The sequence below is a fragment of the Phaenicophaeus curvirostris genome, chromosome 1 (genome assembly GCF_032191515.1).
Source record: "Phaenicophaeus curvirostris isolate KB17595 chromosome 1, BPBGC_Pcur_1.0, whole genome shotgun sequence".
Lineage (NCBI taxonomy): Eukaryota > Metazoa > Chordata > Aves > Cuculiformes > Cuculidae > Phaenicophaeus > Phaenicophaeus curvirostris.
In genome coordinates, this window is record NC_091392.1 from 191,458,965 (window position 1) to 191,478,272 (window position 19,308).

Consider the following 19,308-nt stretch of genomic DNA (forward strand, 5'->3'; position numbering starts at 1 on the left):
ATGACTATTGTTCTAAAAGGCTAAAAAGCACTCTAATTAACTAGGAAGAAATTGCAGTTTCCCTACAGAGTTGGAAATCATCAAACAAAGGCCACTGCTGGGTCCTCATCCATGTTACTGCACCTCCTACTTCTGCCTCCCCATGATCAGGTATAATTTACACATTTGGTTATACTCTTCACTTAGCTGAGATATATTTTTTCTGACTAAATAATGTTAATTAGTTTAAGTGATGTCATTCCAATTGAATGATCTTCTGTGTGCAAGTCAAGCACTCACAGAGACATTGCTGTGGTTTCTATTTCAAGTCCTGCCAATGACACAATTGTTGTTTCTCTCTTTATTTCTTCCTTAATTATTTCACATCCAGCTACTCATTAGTCTCTAAAGCTTCAGCCTCCCTTGTATATTATTTTCAGTACAATAGTGCCTGGAGGCTTCAACTGAAACAGAGCCCACTGGCCTACAAACTCCCTCTATCAATAGGAATATAAAGAAGGAAATACATGCTTCACTCAAGGGACATGGCAGAGAGCATTCATGCTGTTGTAGCAATAGAAAAATATTGAGGCACGTCCAGATCAAACCTATTACTCAAGGAGATGCAATAGGTTGTGGCAGAACCAGCAGCCAAACTTCTCCAGACCTGCAAATATGTTAAGAGCAGTGCTCCACCTTGCTTTGCTTGCTTCAGTAGCTCTCAGAGTTGCGCCCAGTAAAGTGCCGCAGCAAAGCACAGAATCAAGTCCATTTGTATAACATCTGAGCAGAAACTCAGAGCTAATAACTGCAGAAAAATTCAGTTAAATATCGCTTTAGAAACAGAAGTGATACTCTACCCATTTATGGCCATAACAGAGAAAAACTGACAGCACAGAAGCCTGGCCAGATTTTTTGTATGTAATTATAATCTGTCCTTCTAAATTCACTTTCTCTTTGCAAGGAGATCACGTATTCCTCACTTCCTGTCCCAAACTGCTTTCCAGTGACAGATTGCACTTGTGTTGCATGTCTCCTACTCACTAGAGCTAATTACTTCTGGCTGCCAAGGCTTTTCGTGTTTTTCTGTCCTCTGTTGCACTGAATCAGAACTGCCATTTAGTACAGCACTGATGGAGACTCCCCTTCAGCCAAAGGCAGTAGCAGATTTGGAGCAGGAGGCTGTCCACAAGCTCTGCAGAACCTTCCACTCTGCTCAGCAGCTTTCTGTCTTCTCCAGAGACTAAATATTTGAGCATTGCCATCATCACCCAACTGGACTGATGGCTTTGCTGTACATCAGGAGCTCCACCTTGGGAACAGTGAGTTCCTCTCCCGTGGCCACACACTTTTCTAAGGAGTCCCAAAATACTGACTAATTCTTGCTCTGTGTTTCTTGCCATTAGGCACTCAGTCATCAAATTAAAAAAGGCTTTGGCTGAATGTCAAAGCAATCACCACAATAACACCAAGTAAAACCCATGGCCCTAATATGTTACCCTCTCTTTCTCCAGACTCCTCCAGCTCAGTTCTTCCCCTCCAGTCAACAGCTACATACATGTCTAATACTTACCACTATCCTTTTCTAACAAAGCATCTCTTAACCATCACTAGCCTGTTATCAGCCATCCTACTATGAATGCAGAAAGCAAGACACAATGAATTAAATTCTTCTCTCCTCTTGCCTTGAAAATCAGCAGCAGAGAAAGGCGCATAGGGCAGAATTGCTTCTAACCACCAGACCAATGGTGACAAACCACTGGTTTTATGGCTAAGCCCAGCATCAACAACAGACTTTTTAATTTTCTGAATGTATTTGGTGTTAGATGGCCAAAAGCTTTGTCCTGCCCGTACCACATAAGTCTCCCTCGCATCCCCCAGATCTTCCCATATCATCCCCCATATCTTCCTTTTCTCCCCTTAAAAGCCTTTGGGTTTTGTCCTTAGCCAGAGCTCTCAGCCAGGACTGTGATACACAGCTTCCATGGGGCTTGATACTAAGAGCGCCTGGATCCTGCACTGACCTTCAGACCAATGTCCTTTCTATTACCATCCCAGGAAAGTATAAATACATCTCCTCCAGAAAGCTGCTTGTTATCTTGAAGGTATTTATAGCATTAACATCACTCTTTTCTGCAAATTTCTGCCTGCTTTTGTCTGTGTATAGAAATGAAACCCTTGGATATAACTCAAAGAAAACCCACATCCTGTTCACCAAAGCATCCTGGGCCAAGGGCCAACACTGCCAGTGCAGGTTGGGATTCATCACACACTGCCTCACTGCTTGGAGATACAGAGATGTCCAATTTTTTGGTAGCGCCTTCAGGAAAAGTGGGATACGACCATCATTTGAGACCTCGGTTTTCCCCCAGCCCCCAACATATATGGCTTTGCATCAGCATATCCAGAAACCAGGAAGGCAAAGTAAGACCATGGCAAACTTCACAGACTCCATCACAAAGATGTTCTAGGTGCTTTAAACCTCCTCCCCACATGAAAGCTTAGCCCCTCCCTATATCCTTTCAGCCTGAGACAGGGCATGCAGTTGAAATTTCTCTGCCGTGAGTCCCATAATACAAATTCATCAGGGTATAGTTTGTTCCCAAAGCATTTTTAAAACCTCATAAAAGTGGCAAATATGCAAGATGCCTATGTCTACTTTTATCCTTTAACAACTACAAAGGCCAAGCCAGTGCTCAATCTGAAAGGGGTTTGGATCTGGACTCCTCTGTATTTTGCCATTGCTTTTAGAGCTTTTTGGCACTCTATGGGACAGAAGCATCCCTAGGTGTCTCTCCCCAGGTCAGCTGCCCTGGGGAAAGCCTCAATCCATCTTGGTCCATTCATCATAACAAGATGCCACCTTGTAAATGGGTTTGAAAAGCCCTGCAAGCACCAGGGAAATTCACACACCCCTACTTGCACAGTTGCTCCTGCAATCCTCCCTCCAAATATCTTCCTGTAGCCTGACCCTCAAAATTCCAAATCCTCAAGCATCCCTCCTCCAGGATTCCCTTCTGCACCCTGACTACAGGCCATCCCTCTCTCTGAGCATCTTTACAGGAATCCTGACTCATAAGCATCCCTTCTGAATCCTTCCCTCAGGGCATCCCTCCCTTGAGCACCTTTCCTGCATCCTGACCTTACTCCAATCCTTACTCCAACCATCCTTCCTGGATGCCCCTCTCTACGCCCTCTCTTACAACCCAATTGCCAAACACCCCTCTGAGTATTCCTCCTGCACCCCTTTCCCAAGCACCCCTTCCTATGAGCATCCCAGTTCCTGAGAAAACCAGCTGCATCCTGAGCCCCAAGTATCGCTTGTTCACAGCTCCCTCTGGCATCCCTTCCCCTGAATATCTCTCCTGCTTTGTGACCCCAAGGATCCCTCCTGCATCCCAACCCTGAACACCCTCCTGCATCCCTCCATCTGTGTATCCTTTCGAGCATCCCTCCTGCACCCGTTTCCTCAGCATCCCTCTTGCATCCCTTCCTCTCTTCCCTCTTAGCAGCTCAACCCCTAAACACCCCTCCTGTGCCGCTTACCTTGAGTATCTCTCCCTTTGACCATCCCTCCTGCATTACTTTCCTCAAGACTTCCTTTCTGCATCCTGGCCCCCAAGCATCCCTTCCTCTGAGCATCCCAACCCCTGAACGCTCTTCTCTCTCAGCAGCCCTCCTGCATCATCTTCCCCTGGGCACCTCGCTGAGCATCCCTTCCTCAGCCACCCCCTCCTGCATACATTCCACTGAGTACTCCTCTTACATGCCTCACCCCAAGCATCCCTACTGCACCCATTTCCCCAACTAAACTATGATCTATAACTATAACTAACCCTCCTGCATCCCTCACCCCTAACATCCCTCCTGCATCCCTTTGCCCTCAGCATCCCTCCTGCGCCCCTTTCCCTAACCCTCTTGTATCCTTTGCCCTGAGCATCCCTCCCACATCTCCCCCGCATCCCTCCCTCCGAGCATCCCTCACGCACCCTTTTCTCCAACTAACCCCTCCTGCATCCCTCACCCCTAACATCCCTTCTGCACCCCTCACCCCTAACATCCCTGCCACATCCCTCACCCAAAACATCCCTCTGTGCTCTTTCCCTGAGCACTACTCTCCCTGCCGCATCCCTTTGCCCTCACCATCCCTCCTGCACCCCTTTCCCTGACTAACCCTCCTGTATCCCATCTACAAGCATCCCTCTGCATCCCTCACTCCAAGCATCCCTCCTGCATCCCTCACCCCAAACATCCCTGCCGCATCCCTTTGCCCTCAGCATCCCTCAGCGCTGGTGAAGGGGCTGGAGAACAGGCCTTATGAGGAAAGGGTGAGAGAGCTGGGGTTGTTTAGCCTGGAGAAGAGGAGGCTGAGGGGAGACCTCATTGCTCTCTACAACTACCTGAAAGGAGGTTGTAGAGAGGAGGGTGCTGGCCTCTTCTCCCAAGTGACAGGGGACAGGACAAGAGGGAATGGCCTCAAGCTCCACCAGGGGAGGTTTAGGCTGGACATTAGGAAAAAATTCTTCACAGAAAGGGTCATTGGGCACTGGCAGAGGCTGCCCAGGGAGGTGGTTGAGTCCCCTTCCCTGGAGGTGTTTAAGGCACGGGTGGACGAGGTGCTAAGGGGCATGGTTTAGTGTTTGATAGGAATGGTTGGACTCGATGATCCGGTGGGTCTCTTCCAACCTGGTTATTCTATGATTCTATGATCCCTCATCCCAAACATCCTTCCTGCATCCCTGTGCCCTCAACATCCCTCCCGCACCCTTTTCCCCGACTAACCATCCTATATTCCTTCCCGAAGAAACCCTCTGCATCCGTCACTCCAACCATCCCTCCTGCATCTCTCACCCCAAACATCCCTGCCGCATCCCTTTGCCCTCCGCATCCCTCCCGCACCCCTTTCTCTGACTAACCCTCCTGTATCCCTTCCCCAAGCATCCCTCCTGCATCCCCCACCCCAAACATCCCTCTGCACTCTTTCCCTGAGCAGTATCCCTCACCCCCAACATCCCTACCGCGACCCTTTCCCCTCCCGCATCCCCGCCCCCCCCGCACTCTCCTCCCCAGCCAGCGCCGCCGCATCCCTCACCCGCTCCGGACGCCTCCTCCCTGGGGCCGCGCTGAGCGGGCTGCGGCTCGAACTACAACTCCCGGCGGTGCCGGGGGGGGGGGGGGGGGGGACCGGGGCGGTGCCGCGCCCGCCGCTTCCTCCTCCCTTCTCCTCCCCGGCGAGCGCCGTGCCCGGCGGCTGCGGGGCCCGCAGGTGGGTTCCGCGGGGGCGGGGAGGGGATCGGGCTGGGGCGGGGGGCGTGGGAACGGCCGGGGATCCCGGCCGTTCCCACGCCCCCCGCCCCAGCCCGATCCCCTCCCCGCCCCCTAGCCAGACGGGGAAACTGAGGCACGGGGGGAGCGCTGGGGGTGGGAAGGGCCGGGCATCCCCCCCGCTCCGAGGGGCTTTTGGTTGGTTTGTTTTTTTTAATTTTATTTTTTATTCCTAGTATTTAATTTTATAGTGCGGATGCCGAGCCAGCTGGGTGATGTGCATGAGCTGGACCCTGCAGAGGGTCTAATTCTGGGGGGTACCTACCTTGTTAGTGTTATTACCGCATTGCTCTCTGCAACTACCTGAAAGGAGGTTGTAGAGAGGAGGGAGCTGGCCTCTTCTCCCAAGTGACAGGGGACAGGACAAGAGGGAATGGCCTCAAGCTCCACCAGGGGAGGTTTAGGCTGGACATTAAGAAAAAATTCTTCACAGAAAGGGTCATTGGGCACTGGCAGAGGCTGCCCAGGGAGGTGGTTGATTCACCTTCCCTGGAGGTGTTTAAGGCACGGGTGGACGAGGTGCTAAGGGACATGGTTTAGTGTTTGATAGGAATGGTTGGACTCGATGATCCGGTGGATCTCTTCCAACCTGGTTATTCTATGATTTCTGAGTGCTCTTTGCTAGTGTGCAGCTGCACCTGTGCTGGCAGTTAGCCGGCCTCTTAATTGCAGGGGCACCCTGGAAGTGATGGTGTCAGGGGAGGTTGGGTGGATGATGCTGGATTGCTGGAGCACCCAAGGTGTGCATCGAGCGGTGCGCAGGTGGTGGGCGACCCCGTGTGCAGGTGAAGTGGTCCAGGAAACAAGAATATTTCGGTGATGCTCCAGGAGCGCCAGGTCATACCCATATGGATGCTGGGAGAGGACTTTTGAAATCAGTGAAAACCTTTGCTGCAGCTGGCATTAAATCAGTTTATTGGACTGGACAAAGTGGTACATTAGCTGCTTGGAAGGAAAAGCGATGCTTCTGCTGCCATGAGACACCAAAAAAGCTTCATCCTGGCAGCTGGTGTCAGTGCCCTCCTGGCAGTCTGCGTTGCCCACACAGCAGCCCCTGAGCCCATGGGAGTTGGAGGTCACACCAGGAGAGTACCAAGCTCCCCGCCACTTTGGCTTGTATTCTGCAAACCTTGCTGCAGCAGCATCTCCATGGCTGTGCTCTCCCTTTCCCCCTCCATCTTGTCTTCTGCCATCCCCCTTCAGTAGCTGTTAACCTTCATTTTCTTTTCTTCCTCCCTGCTGTGCACCACTGCCTTCATTCTTCTTCTCTCAGGGGGAGCCTGACCTTTGTTTTATATTACTCCTTCCTCTTACTGACTGGGCACCAGCGCTGTTTTCCTACCCCAGTCTCCCTACCCCCTCCTCTGCTTAAATTACTGAAATTCAGTGTCTGCAGAGAGCCACATGTGCAGCCTTTTGCATTCACCTGCATCCCTGAGCAAGCCGCCCAGGAGATGCTTGAGAGCATCAAGGTGCGTGTCTGGGAAGGAGCCAACAGCATGACACCCACCACAAACCAGGGATGTTACAAAGTCCCCCAGTTCATGCTTTCCTGTTGTGTCTTGTTGGCAGAGGAGCATCTTCATGTCTAACAAAGCAGAGCTAGAAAATTAAATATAAATAAGTGGTGGCTAAGCAGCTGCTCTCTGAAGATGGATAGGCCGTGTGTCTATTGCTGAGTATTGCAGCCGCCGCATGTTGATACTGATCCTGTGCTGTGGCGAAAAGGGAAGGGTGAGCCGTGTTTGCTGCCACGCGCCTGCTGGGAGTTTGAGTCTCCTCCCAGAGCTTGTCACCCGTATCCTCTGCACCAGCCTTGGGGGTAAGCACCCTTTTCCCCAAACACTGCCTGGAAATTTCCAGTGCCTCACAGCAGTCCCAGAAGAAAAAGCAGCTGCTTCCCTGACTCCCCAGTGCTGCATTTTGGGATGTATTGCTCCTGGCAGACACGCCACGCTCTACTTTACAGGCTAAATTTTAAGCCTCTAAGTGAAGTGCTGCACTGTAATTATTCGGTGGGCTGATATTAACTGAGGGTCCAAAATTAAGTGGGTCCGTTCTGCAGCAACGGCAAAGAAAACATGGGGTTTCCTGTCTAATATTACTATAAGCATATAGGATGTAGAAAGCATATTGTACATCTTTAACCTTCTGTACTTGAGGATGAGCTGAGCTAAGTCAATGCATGTCAGGGCTACGCGAAGGGGTGATAAATCTGTCCTTGTGACAGATTTTGTCCCAAATCCATCCCAAAACCCAGCTCTCACTTGATGCCTACTGGCTGCTGCTAGCTGGGTAAGTGGTCACCTGAGGTTTCAACTAAGATTTCTTATCTTTTGTTTTGTAAATACTACTTACTTTGTTTCTGTTCTCCCTTTATAGTTCTTTTATCATTATTTTCCTCCTGTCTTTCATGGGGTGACTTCTAGGCTCCAAACTGCCTCGGCTGCAGTCCCTGTGACACAGTTGGGCACAAACTGAGGGTCTGGGTTTCCTCTGCAGAATTGTCCCCTTGAGAAGGGACAAGGCACAAAGCTTGTCTGCAGGTACAGTTGCAGCGAATGCCACGGGGCTGAGTGTGCCCAGATCTGGAGTTCACAGCTTTGTGAGGGTTTTTTTCCCTCAGGACTGAGGTGTTACGTGGAAACTGGAATTTTTACCTCAAACAGAAGGGCAGGTTTTAGTAACAAGCAGTGATGCATGCTGTGTGTGGGGAATTTAGGACAAAACCCTCAGCAGAATGAGCATTATGCAGGCAGAAATGATTTTGACTGATTACGTGTTTGCCATTAATGCACTCTAATGAAGCAGGCTGGAGACCCACGCTAAGAACAACCGTCTTCTCCTGCTGAACCACATTTAAAGTTGCTCGTTGCCATGCAGGCGCCCAGATATTTCTTTTTCATACCTCCTTTTTAGCTGAAATCAATCATGCCCCTCCCAATGCAGAATTGCTTCCTATAATGCATTCTCCAATCAGCCTCTCATAACAGTTATCCAGCTGATGTGGCTTTCACCTGCTCTCTTGGGCAATACTCAAAAAGCCAGAGAGGTTTTTAGTCTGGCTGTTCTTCCTGGTGCTTAGCAGAAATGGTCTCTGGCTTGCTTTAATTTTATTGCCTCTCGGGCATCCTTCCTTGTGCCAGCCTAAATAATTAATCTCCTTTGGGATTCTTTTTTTTTTGCTATGTGTATGCTTTGCAGTTCATTGCTGCTCCTCAGCTATTTCTTAAAGAAGCTGCACATATTTCTCTGACTTAAATACAGGTTCCAAAGTTTTAGTCCTGGAGGGATGTTTCATGGTTGAGCTATTGAGGGCTACATTATAAAATTAGCCAGCAGTACAATAACTTATGTATAAAGTTAAAACTGGGGCAATGACTCTGTAAATGGCCACGTATGACTATGTCTGGCAGCACAAGACCCTTCTGCTGTCACAGCATCCATTAACTCATTTTTCAGGGGATGCTACAACTTCTAATGCCTTTATTGCCAACTGTAAAAGCCTGAGGGCTTAAACAGCCTGTGGGATGCAGTTTGGAAATGCTGTTTTAATAACTCGTCAAGAGCCACTCCTACCAAGCTACAGATCACTCTTTATTTGTTGTTCTGTGTTTGATTAATTTCATTAATGACATCTGAGCAACTCTGGCATCAGCCTGTTAACCCTGTCCTAGGCATTGTCTCTGAAATCCCAAAGAATTTCTTGGGTTTCCTTCCCTTCCATTTGTAAAGTGAAATCTGTTTGCAATCAATTACAGCTGCTTTTTCTAAGGAATGTTTTCCCAATAAATACCTATATTAGGGTTTACTTGCCAGGGAAATCAAGGCACTGCTACACATTTTCCCACATAAAAACTTCTTGGTTTGTTTTCTAATCTGTTTAGTACTTTTCCTCTGCCCTGCTGGTATTTCTAGCTTTGGTTATACTAATGCTAGTTCTATTTTGTTAATGCAGAGAGAGTTTTCGTCAAATCGTCAAGAAAACTGTTAAACGGAGCTGGGCATACCGTATCTCTTTGGTGTTTCATAAACTTGCTGTTTCAGGGTAGATTATTTTTAACTAGAATGATCTAAGTTACTGCTTTTTATCTGAATAAGTAACCAGAAAAATCCTTTTAAAAACTATCTCTCTATGTATATGTGTGTGTGTGTATCTTAAGGAAAGATCCATGTCTCTTTGAAAGCCATATAAATACGTTTATAACTTTGAGCTTTCCATTAAACTGCATATTTTGGCCAAAAAGGGTAGACTACGTTAGTATTTGTGCCATTGCTTTATGTTTTCCTTAGGCTGGCAAATCGCAGCTGATGGTTTTTTTTCATGATTATTTGTTCACTTGTGGGTTTTTGCCAAGTTGGGTGAAACAGGCACTCTGTTAAATTACGTATACAAAATTTTATTAGCTAACTAAAGCACTGTCGAATGTGATGAATACAAAAGACGGGAAGTCAGTGTATCCAAAGCTGTTCTATATTGAAAATTATTAAACAAAGGAAGTGTTATGTATAATGAATGAGTTGATGGTTCTAAATCTTTGAAAGTGTCAGTAAGCGAAAATAGGTAGATTTTGTCATTTCGCACATTTTTTTCATACCTTTTTGCTGTGTCAACTCCCATCACTTTCCCAGGTTCAGACTGATTATTTGCTGAGCTAAACTCCTAGGGTAGAAGGTCATTATGGAAATGTTCTCTGCATCCTCTGAGGATGCTGTGAGTAAAACCCAGGTTTGCGTTTACAAACCTTGGTTCTTATGCTCAGTCAGCAATTTCTATTTTTTTGACTTTTCCAAAAAGTTCATCATTGCTGGATTCTCTCAATTTACATCACCTGAAATACTGTGACTTTAAATCAATCACAGATTTTTTTTCACCCATAACATTAAGTACTTCTGTTTTAGAAAAAAAGATGTATTCAAATACAAGTCATTCTAAAAGCACAAAATAAGTCCTGTGCTCTTTGGTCAAACTCGCCTCTTACAGCTCTCAACTTAGATCTCTAGCTGATCAAATCCAAATGAATTTTAAGTGTTACTTGGGGAGCAGCTACACAGAAGGCTTTATCGTAATTCTGTTTCCAAGATCTGTAACCTAATTTATACTTGCCCTTGGTGACTGGAGGTTGTAGCCGCCCATGTCCAAGATCAGATGATCTCTTGGTACCTCCTCTTTGCAGAAATGCCACCAAGCAGAAGTGATTTACATGCTGTATTCTTAGAGAGCCTTTATATTGCATTAGCAAAGTACCCAGTCCTGATAAACTGGGATAGGGACTGCAAATGGTCATTGGAGGATCAAAGAGAGAAAACTGACAACCCATTTAATTTTAATTTTTTACAAGTTTATGAAAAACTTCTTTCAAAAACAAGTTCCTAAGAAAAAAGCAGCAAAGATTTACTTTCTTTCCCCAGCTACTGTCAAGTACCTTGGTTGGTTAGTTTGTTAAATCCAGGCTGATAAGGAATCCAGCAGATGTATGCATGCTCATTTGTGCTGCGGTTTTGGGTCTTTTGAGTTTTCCAGGCTATCGGATTCGTTTTCACACTATGAAGATATAGACCAGCAAGTAATGGGAAGGATTGGGCAAAAGCAGATGATTAACTTGTTATATATTTATTCCACTTCATGACTGACAACTGTGCAGTAGTTGTCATGCAGCTTTATCCATGGGCCAGATGTTTGCATCATTAAATGTTTGAATATAATCCACTGTGGGGGCAATGGGGAGGTCCAAAACAGAAGCAAACTGATGTGCTGGCAGACTGAAATCCAGCCTGTATGGGTCTGTAGACTGCAGAATGATATATTTAGGGCACGTGTCTGAGCAGTGTCCAGAGGTGGGAGAGGAGCAGGGCCCTGTGCTACTACACCCAGATCTCTTCCAACACTGGAGCTAAAGCTTGGTCAAATTTCTAATGCTGTGGCTGGCAGCATTAATATGATCTTCAGCTTGAAAGAGCTCATCTTACTGCTATATTTTGTTGGCAGCCTCCCTTTTGAGACTGCTGATAAAGAAAACAGTTACAAGGTACTTGAACATTATCTGTTCAGATTGGACCAAGATGTCTGCTTCTCATTCAATGCATATAGTCAATGAGTCTTTGGATTAGAGTAATTCTAGGGTGGATATTGAGTTTGGAATGAAGATCAGTGTTTTGACACTGAGCATTTCGACTGTCCGATGGTCTTTAGGTCGTGACTCTTGACAACAGGCTCTGCCAAGTGAAGGCTGTCACATACACATCAAGGGAAACATCTCTCTGTCACTGGCTGAGGTGGGCAGAGAGCATGAGAAAACTGTTCCTGTGGTGCAGATAAGCAGGCTTGGGCTCAGAAATCTGCAAACGTAACCTATGAAGAAAGAACAGGAAAATCTGAGTTCTTTAGTCTAAAGCAGCCTGACACGTAGCAAAGATGGGAAGCCACAAACAGGGCCCTTGGCGTCACTGTCAGTCCTGCTTCTACAGGCTGTGGTGTTCACAGAGAGGTGTAGGGAATGCTTCTGTATGATACAAACCATTTTAGGCTGGTTTTGTGAATATCAGATTGTGCTTGTAGCAATGCTTTTGCAGACATTTTGCAAGCCTTTAAGGGAAAAAAATAAATGGTAGCCACTTGCACCACAGAATTAGACCAGTTGAAAACTCCATGTAATATCTGTTTTAAAAGCTCTTGACTCTACATTGGGTAGAAGTCTTTGGGAGTGGGAAGTACACCGAGGCTAACAGTGCTAAGGAGAATTTAGCATTGGAACAAATATTTTTTTCTTGGGCACATTTGGCAGAGGTTAGTCACAAGGATGGTCTTTGATTGTGGGCGCAGATGGTGTCTTGTGTTGATCTAGGTAGGTGTCTATTTGCCAGTTTTGTTGGATACATGGGACTAAAGGAAACACAGCAAAGCCCTTGGTGGATTTGGAAATCTGCTTTGTTCAATTAATTATTGTGCAGTGAGATATACACTGTGTGCTAAGGACTAAAATGAGCTGAAGAACAGAGGGGAATGTTACTCTTAAATGAGAAGTGGAAGGCACATTCTTCTTTGATTGGTTCATTAGCTACCCTACGTCGGGCGAGCTTTTCATAGCAAAATGTCCTTGCTATCTAGAGGCGTATTTGTATTTGGGTGCCATTAACATTGTTATTTGAGTTTTAGCGGATATGAAAGAGTTGATATTCCAGCATGAGATTATGTTCTTCCTATCTATGTTTTACTGTGACTCGGGAGCTGACAGTACTGTGGTAGTTTCTATGATTATTCCCTGACTAGACAGGAAAATGTCTACACTTAAATTTAATTTTAAGGGATTCTTTTGGTGGCTTTCTGTTGAATGACTGTAGTTACTACAGTACGAGCTATCTCCTACCTCTACAAGAAAACACTCATGAGTTTTCTGCTGATTAAGTAAAAAATAAAACTGGGAATGAACTGATGATTGATTTGGATTCAGCAAACAAGGGAAAACAGCTTTGCAAGTCCTCAGCTAGCAGGAAGGAGTGGGCCCAGCTTTTCAAGGCAGCTGAGCTGATCTTCAAATGGAGGAGCTCCTTCCTCTTCCCTGGCACCAGCCCTGGCATTCATCTGGTTCCAAGATGTAGCAGAAACGTATCCTGAATAGAAAATAATGGGGTTTTTTTCTCCTTAAACAGGCTCACTGTGGGGTCGGATAAGTACCAGAGCTTGCAGAAGGGAGGAGGAAGGTAAGTCCCTTCCAGAGGCAGTGATGCTTAACTGGACCATAAAATCACATCCTCCGTTCATCTCAGTTGATTGCAGAGGGGTTATGTGGAAACTACATCAACTAGGATATGGCCCCAGTTAATTAGGGAATGTTTTCTAAGGTAAAACATGTTGGAAGGAAAAAGCCCAGTAGTTTTTTTTACTGCACAGAACCGCAGACTGTTGCATGCTGGCTCCCTCTAGGCTGACTGCACTCAAACATGTGTCAGGACTGCTGCAAGAGCTTTGTTGCTTTAATTATATCTTCAGATGCCATGGAAGATGTTGGCATGTGTCCAGTTCCTGTCATGTCCTTTTTTTTTTCTCCTCTAAATTCTGTATTCGTGAAGGAAATGGGATCAGGTGACCAGGACCCAACTTTTGCTTTGAAGTTAGCAGTCGTTTTGCTGTAGGCAGCCATGTGAGAGATTTCACTTTCTTATTAAGATTGTAAAACTCATGATTGCAGCATGATTTTGGAAGACTCGTGATTTCTGGTATTAAACTGAACAGAGTCCTGTTCAAGTCTGCTAGGTGAAGAAACATCCTTGAGTTTGTTCTCAAGATACAACCTCCAAAAGTTAAGTAATTCCCCACTTCTAAATTCTGTGATGAATTATTACCATGTAGTTACCCTTATGTATTTAGGACTCTTTAGATGTATAGTTAACCTTTCAGTCAGGTAAATGCAGCTAAATATGTGGTGTTGGATTTATTATTTTTTTTTTTTAGAATTATTGCCAGCATTGTGACTTTTCCATCATGTCAGAACCCATCACGCTCAACGTTGGAGGAAAACTCTATACCACCTCTCTGTCCACCCTGACTAGCTTTCCAGACTCCATGCTGGGGGCCATGTTTAGTGGGAAGATTCCAACCAAGAAGGATAGCCAAGGCAACTGCTTTATCGACAGAGATGGCAAAATCTTCCGCTATATCCTGAACTTCTTACGAACTTCTCACTTGGACCTCCCTGAAGACTTTCAGGAAATGGGCTTACTTCGACGAGAGGTAGATTTTTATCAAATTCAACCACTTATTGAGGCCTTGCAGGAGAAAGAGGTGGAGCTTTCCAAAGCAGAGAAAAATGCCATGCTCAACATCAGCCTTGATCAGAAGACCCAGACTGTTCACTTCACCGTCCGAGAAGCACCCCAGATCTACAGCCTGTCTTCCTCCAACATGGAAGTGTTCAGTGCTCACATCTTCTCTACGTCTTGTCTGTTTCTGAAGCTTCTTGGTTCCAAACTCTATTATTGCTTCAATGGAAACCTCTCTTCAATATCCAGCTACCTGCAGGACCCCAACCACTTGACCTTGGATTGGGTTGCAAGTGTGGAAGGCCTTCCTGAAGAGGAGTACACCAGGCAGAACTTAAAGAGACTCTGGGTGGTGCCAGATAATAAGCAAATCAATAGTTTCCAAGTGTTTGTGGAAGAAGTGCTAAAAATAGCCATGAGTGATGGTTTCTGCATAGATTCTTCTCATCCACATACTTCAGATTTCATGAATAATAAGATTATTCGCCTAATTCGGTACAAGTAGGAATGGCTGTTTATTACGGTGCTAGCATGGAGATAACACAGGTTAAGTGTTTCCCTTTGAAACACACTTACAGCCTAATTCAGAATCATGCTTATCTGAATTAAGAGTCACTAACAGGGAGATGATTTTCCTTTAATGTATTTACCAATATGACCTTTCAGAATATGTCCATATTCTAGATGGAAGGAATATTGTATATCGCTTGAATTAAGGATTGGTTCTGTCTCTGCCTCCACCTCTGACCTGCTGTACAACCGTGAGGAAGATCACTTAACTCTGTCCTTCTTATGTTTTCCAGTTGGAAAATGGGCATGCATAATCCTTAACCTATATCACAAGGGTGATGTGAGGGTTCGGTAATCAAGGTCTGGAAGGCTTTCTGGAAATCAGATGCAGTGAAAGATGCCATGGAGCTGCGGCACAGCAGACGGCCCAGGGAGCATGTTTTCGATGTCTTGCCATATCAGCTCCGCAGAGCATCCAAGAAGTTTGGTTGGATCCGCAGAGAAGCCTCCCCACATGCAGACACTCAACATAACTGTAAGGGATGATGCAAATTGCAAATGAGGAAGGGATCCTGTCAGTTTGGGTTAAACAAAGGATTTCTGTTACCATCTGAAGCTACTGGAGGTTATGAACCCTATGAGGAAGCCTCTGCTCTGTTCTGCTTTTAGGAAAGACGTGTTTGAATGATGTGACTGGCACGGGGAACAACCAAAGAAGACATAGCCGAGAGAACAGTGTCCTTACAAATATTGTGGCTGGTAGGGAAACTTTGCTTTGGACACTCTTAAACCTTTACAGGTTGCATCCAAGACAACTAGTGCTTTTCTTTCTCTTACTTACACTATTGTATTTGTTTGGATCACACCACTGAAAACACTTTCTGAGGTGGACACACTAAGAGGGCAGAGGTTCCCAAATGAGCATTTGAGCCTCTTCTGCCTGGACATGGCCTTCTTCGTGGCCTTCTTCATGGCCTTCTTTTGAGTGTGTCTCCCTTCAGCAGTGCTTGGAGTGCACGGCATGTTCTCTGGGTAGGATGGATTTCGTCTGAAAAGGCAACATTCCCATCAGGCTAAGCCTAGTATTTTTCATTACAAAACCAGAGGCTCACTTTTCCTGTCCTGGTGCATTGAGCTATAGTTTTTACATTACTGCAAAATGGTCAGATCACTAAACTAATATTTTACCCGCTTGCTTGGCTTTTATGTCACATTGTGGGGAGTAGGGCCCTGGGAAACCAGAGGTGAGTGAGAGTGGTCAAACTCATTCCTACAAGCCTGGTCTGTGCTATAATTAAGATCATAATCCACTAGCTGCATATTAGCTCTATGCATCGTTTGTGCTGCATTCAAAGTAGTTAATTCTCAGCTAATTATGTTTAGAAGTGTCTTAGCTGTCTTTCCCTAACTGGATTCTACGTGTGCACAAGAGACTTTCTGGAACATTCCCTATTATATCTGATGAGTTAGAAGGGAGAATGCAATAACCAAGTTTTGCATTTAGAATTTTAGTGCTTCCAAAAGTTCTTAGCACAGGGCTACAAAGCTCAGTATTGCTCATGTTCTTGTTTCCCAAAATACCTAGTGTGTTGTTAACGTTAAGCTGACCTGTGAAGAAGCATAAAGAAGCATTTCATAACTGTTGTAAAATGCAGTCAGATAAATATATTTCTACTGTCCCAAGCTGTAATTGCATGAACAACACAAATCAGCATGCTGATGGTAAGGGTGCACGTTCTGCAGCTATTGGCAGCCTGTTACAAACCACTTCCCCTGTCTGACTGGGTGTTAAACCAGCATGATATACATGGGACCATGTTGTTAGGAAGCACTGAGTGGGCTTGAAGGCCTTAGAGCCATTAAACCTGGCAAATTTTGTGAATTTTGAGGATTGTAAACATGACTTTGTGGCTAAAGCCCAACTTGAGTCACTATGTTCTTCTAATTTGAGTGCATTAGGAAGAACTTTCTTTTTCCTCATCCCTGTCCTGAATTATAAAGCAGGAGTAATCTGTTCCAGGGACTGTTGTGTGATGCTGACAAAGCAAAGCAATTCCTGTGTGAGTCTCATTTTTGACATGAGTTTGCCACTCAGACATTCACAGTGATGATTATGCAAGTAACATAAATATGATCTGTAAAATACTATACGTGAATCCTCTTTCATAAAATCTATGCCTTGAAATAGATATGCGTTTGCTGAATTTATGTTGACAGCTTTTGGGGGCTGTTGGCAGTGTTTCTTTTTAGCCTACCCCCTTGAGAGTAGATTTTAAATGATATGTAACAAGTTCTTGTATGTCAGGACTGAAATAATATCCATCTATCTGTAGTAATTTGTATCCTAACAGCTTCTGTTTATCCAAAGATTAAGAGCAGTGGGTTTAAACCTCATTTGGAAGGAGGAGGAACTCTGATCCTTTAGAGCTCTGGATCAGTACTGCTCCATTCTGTTTTAGCAAAGTGAAAATATTCCCTGGGAGAGTTGAATCATTCTTGCATTTTCTGGTAAAAGGCAAGTAAGAGGGGTTTATAAAAGCACTACAGCTAGCTTAATCTAGAGCGTTTATTGTTCCCCTTTACTTTCCTCCTTTTTTTCAAACTCTAACAGCACCCACAATAAAAGTAGTTACACAATTTCTTAGAAGTCTAAACAAGAAATGAAGTATGCCCCAGCTTGACCTAGCCAGTGACTGGGCTGTTTCGCTGACATGGAAATACGGGTTTCAGTCCCCACAGACTGAGGGGAGAACTGAACCCACGTCTTCTCCTGGAGTGCTTTAACCTATCAGTCTGGTATGCAAAATATGGACAACTTGAATACACATTTATCTGTGCTCAGGTAACTAAATTGGGAAAAGGTGCAGCTGTCCACAAATCTTTGTCATTTATTAATACGCAGAGAGAAGCAAGATTTCCATGAAGTTGAAAGACATGCATGAAGACAGGCATTGGGGGCAATAGAGAATATTGAGATACTTCTAAATTTCTAAGCAGAGTAAACATCTTTAAGCATGAGATAATATATATGATGCCACAGTAGTTCTGCATGCTAATTGAGTATGTGAAATAAGCAATAAATGAATCACTTGCAATTGCAGTGAAACATATGTTATACAAATGCAGTTGCTATTTCAGACTACACGGTAAGCTACATTTATAGCTGCTCCTTCATTTTGCAGTCTGTGAGTTACTTTATAATGACTGTTGATAGGAATGTTTTCTCTCCAAAAAATTTGTTCCCTTTTTATCCAGATAGATGGCTTTTGTTTACCTTCTTTATCTGAGCCCTAGATGTGTAACTTGCTTTTGTATACCAGTCAACAGCAGTGATGATTCTTCTCTAGTTTTCCTGAATTAAGAAAAAAAATGCACATAACTATATGAAGAACATACAAAGTACATATTAATTACAGCACAACTCCGCCGTGAGTCATGAAATGCACTCAGCATTTATGAGCAGTAACACATTTCACTGTTGAGTGGAATATTCACTCTGGAAACAAACTTTGTTTTTCCTCTAAGGGCCTGAACAAGGAAAGGATCTAGTGAGGTATTGCCCTTAAAGTTTGAAGAGTGCTTTCTTCCACATCTTGGTGCATAATTCCCATTGTGATTCTGCCATGTGCCTGTCCCTCAACATCCACTAAAGGAGGCTAAGTCCTGCACTTTTATTAGCTGGCTGAAATGCTGAGAAAGCCACTGAGTAGAGCGATCAATGGTATTAAAAATACCAGAGTTAGGGCAGATGATAAATAAGTTATTAGATGTAGTCTAATGGCATTTTCAGATATGGGCATGTGCATAGCACAGTGGGATTTCTTGTATGACAAAAAGATTATGAAGAAGCATCTTAATGGAATCCAGAAAGAATGACTTACGGACTTCTCTATTTCGTTTTAGGCTTGATAGCTCTTAAATATCTAATTATGTCTAGTTACAATGAAGGGACTGAAACCATACATGAATTCCAAGACATATTTAGTTCATGTAGCTGTTGTTCAAGGTAATCAGGAGTCAATGAGAGGAGTATTTGTTGCTGCAGGTGATGGTAGGGAAATAAAAGAAATGGGTATAAAAAGTTAGACCTGGAAGAATTCACACATTAAGGAGAAACCCAAGATTTAGAAAGGAGAGAATAAAGAATCTTGATGTGTTCAGGGAAAAACCCATCAAGATTATGGAGACAAAGATTTTGCTACAGAAGGAGGCTGCAATTAAGATGACTCACTGGTCCTTTCCAGTTTTAATCTCCTATTATGGAACTTAAATATTGGTCGTGCCATATGTTATGCTAGTAACTTGTCAGGAGCAGAGAGCTTTCCTTCAGTTTGCTTGTGCTTTAAAAACCAAACATATGCACTGCTGTAGTTTCCTGTATTTTTAACTGGGTTGCTGAATATAAATTGCTGCGTGAGTTCAATGGCAGTAAATACCTGCAGTCAATCAGATTTATTTCCACTCTAGGAAAGGCTGGTGAGGTCCACATTCGCGGCTGACAGGAGTGATAAATATCGCCTTGAGCCCAATGCCGCAGACTGTGGAAAAGAAATCTAGAATCTTCTGATACTTCACAGATAAATGGAGAAGTTATGAAGAAGATCCTTTGGGGAGTTTAATTTTCAGCCCATCCCTTTGAATTCAGTGTCACTGGTTAGAATTTCAATACATTTTGAAATGTTTAACAGCCATTCTGTAATGACTCCCTCATCCACACTCTGTTGGACACAAACA

At 44.5% G+C, this 19,308-nt stretch overlaps 1 protein-coding gene across 2 annotated transcripts; it reads left to right on the top strand.

Moving 5' to 3' along the window:
* The first annotated feature begins 5,230 nt into the window (after positions 1–5,230).
* KCTD21 (potassium channel tetramerization domain containing 21) lies at positions 5,231–19,066 on the top strand. 2 transcript variants are annotated; one of them, XM_069883300.1, is made up of 3 exons: positions 5,231–5,245; positions 12,955–13,005; positions 13,757–19,066. In XM_069883300.1, exon 3 carries the CDS (start codon positions 13,787–13,789, stop codon positions 14,567–14,569), a length of 783 nt encoding a protein of 260 aa, XP_069739401.1. In that variant the 5' UTR covers positions 5,231–5,245; positions 12,955–13,005; positions 13,757–13,786; the 3' UTR covers positions 14,570–19,066. The 2 variants fall into 2 exon arrangements, with proteins under 2 accessions (XP_069739401.1, XP_069739400.1); XM_069883299.1 differs by lacking the exon at positions 5,231–5,245 and having other exon boundaries at positions 12,156–13,005.
* The last annotated feature ends 242 nt before the right edge of the window (positions 19,067–19,308 follow it).

Bases quoted from the DNA above. Each gene is read 5' to 3' on its own strand.
- KCTD21 (XM_069883300.1), top strand. From the start codon at position 13,787: ATGTCAGAACCCATCACGCTCAACGTTGGAGGAAAACTCTATACCACC.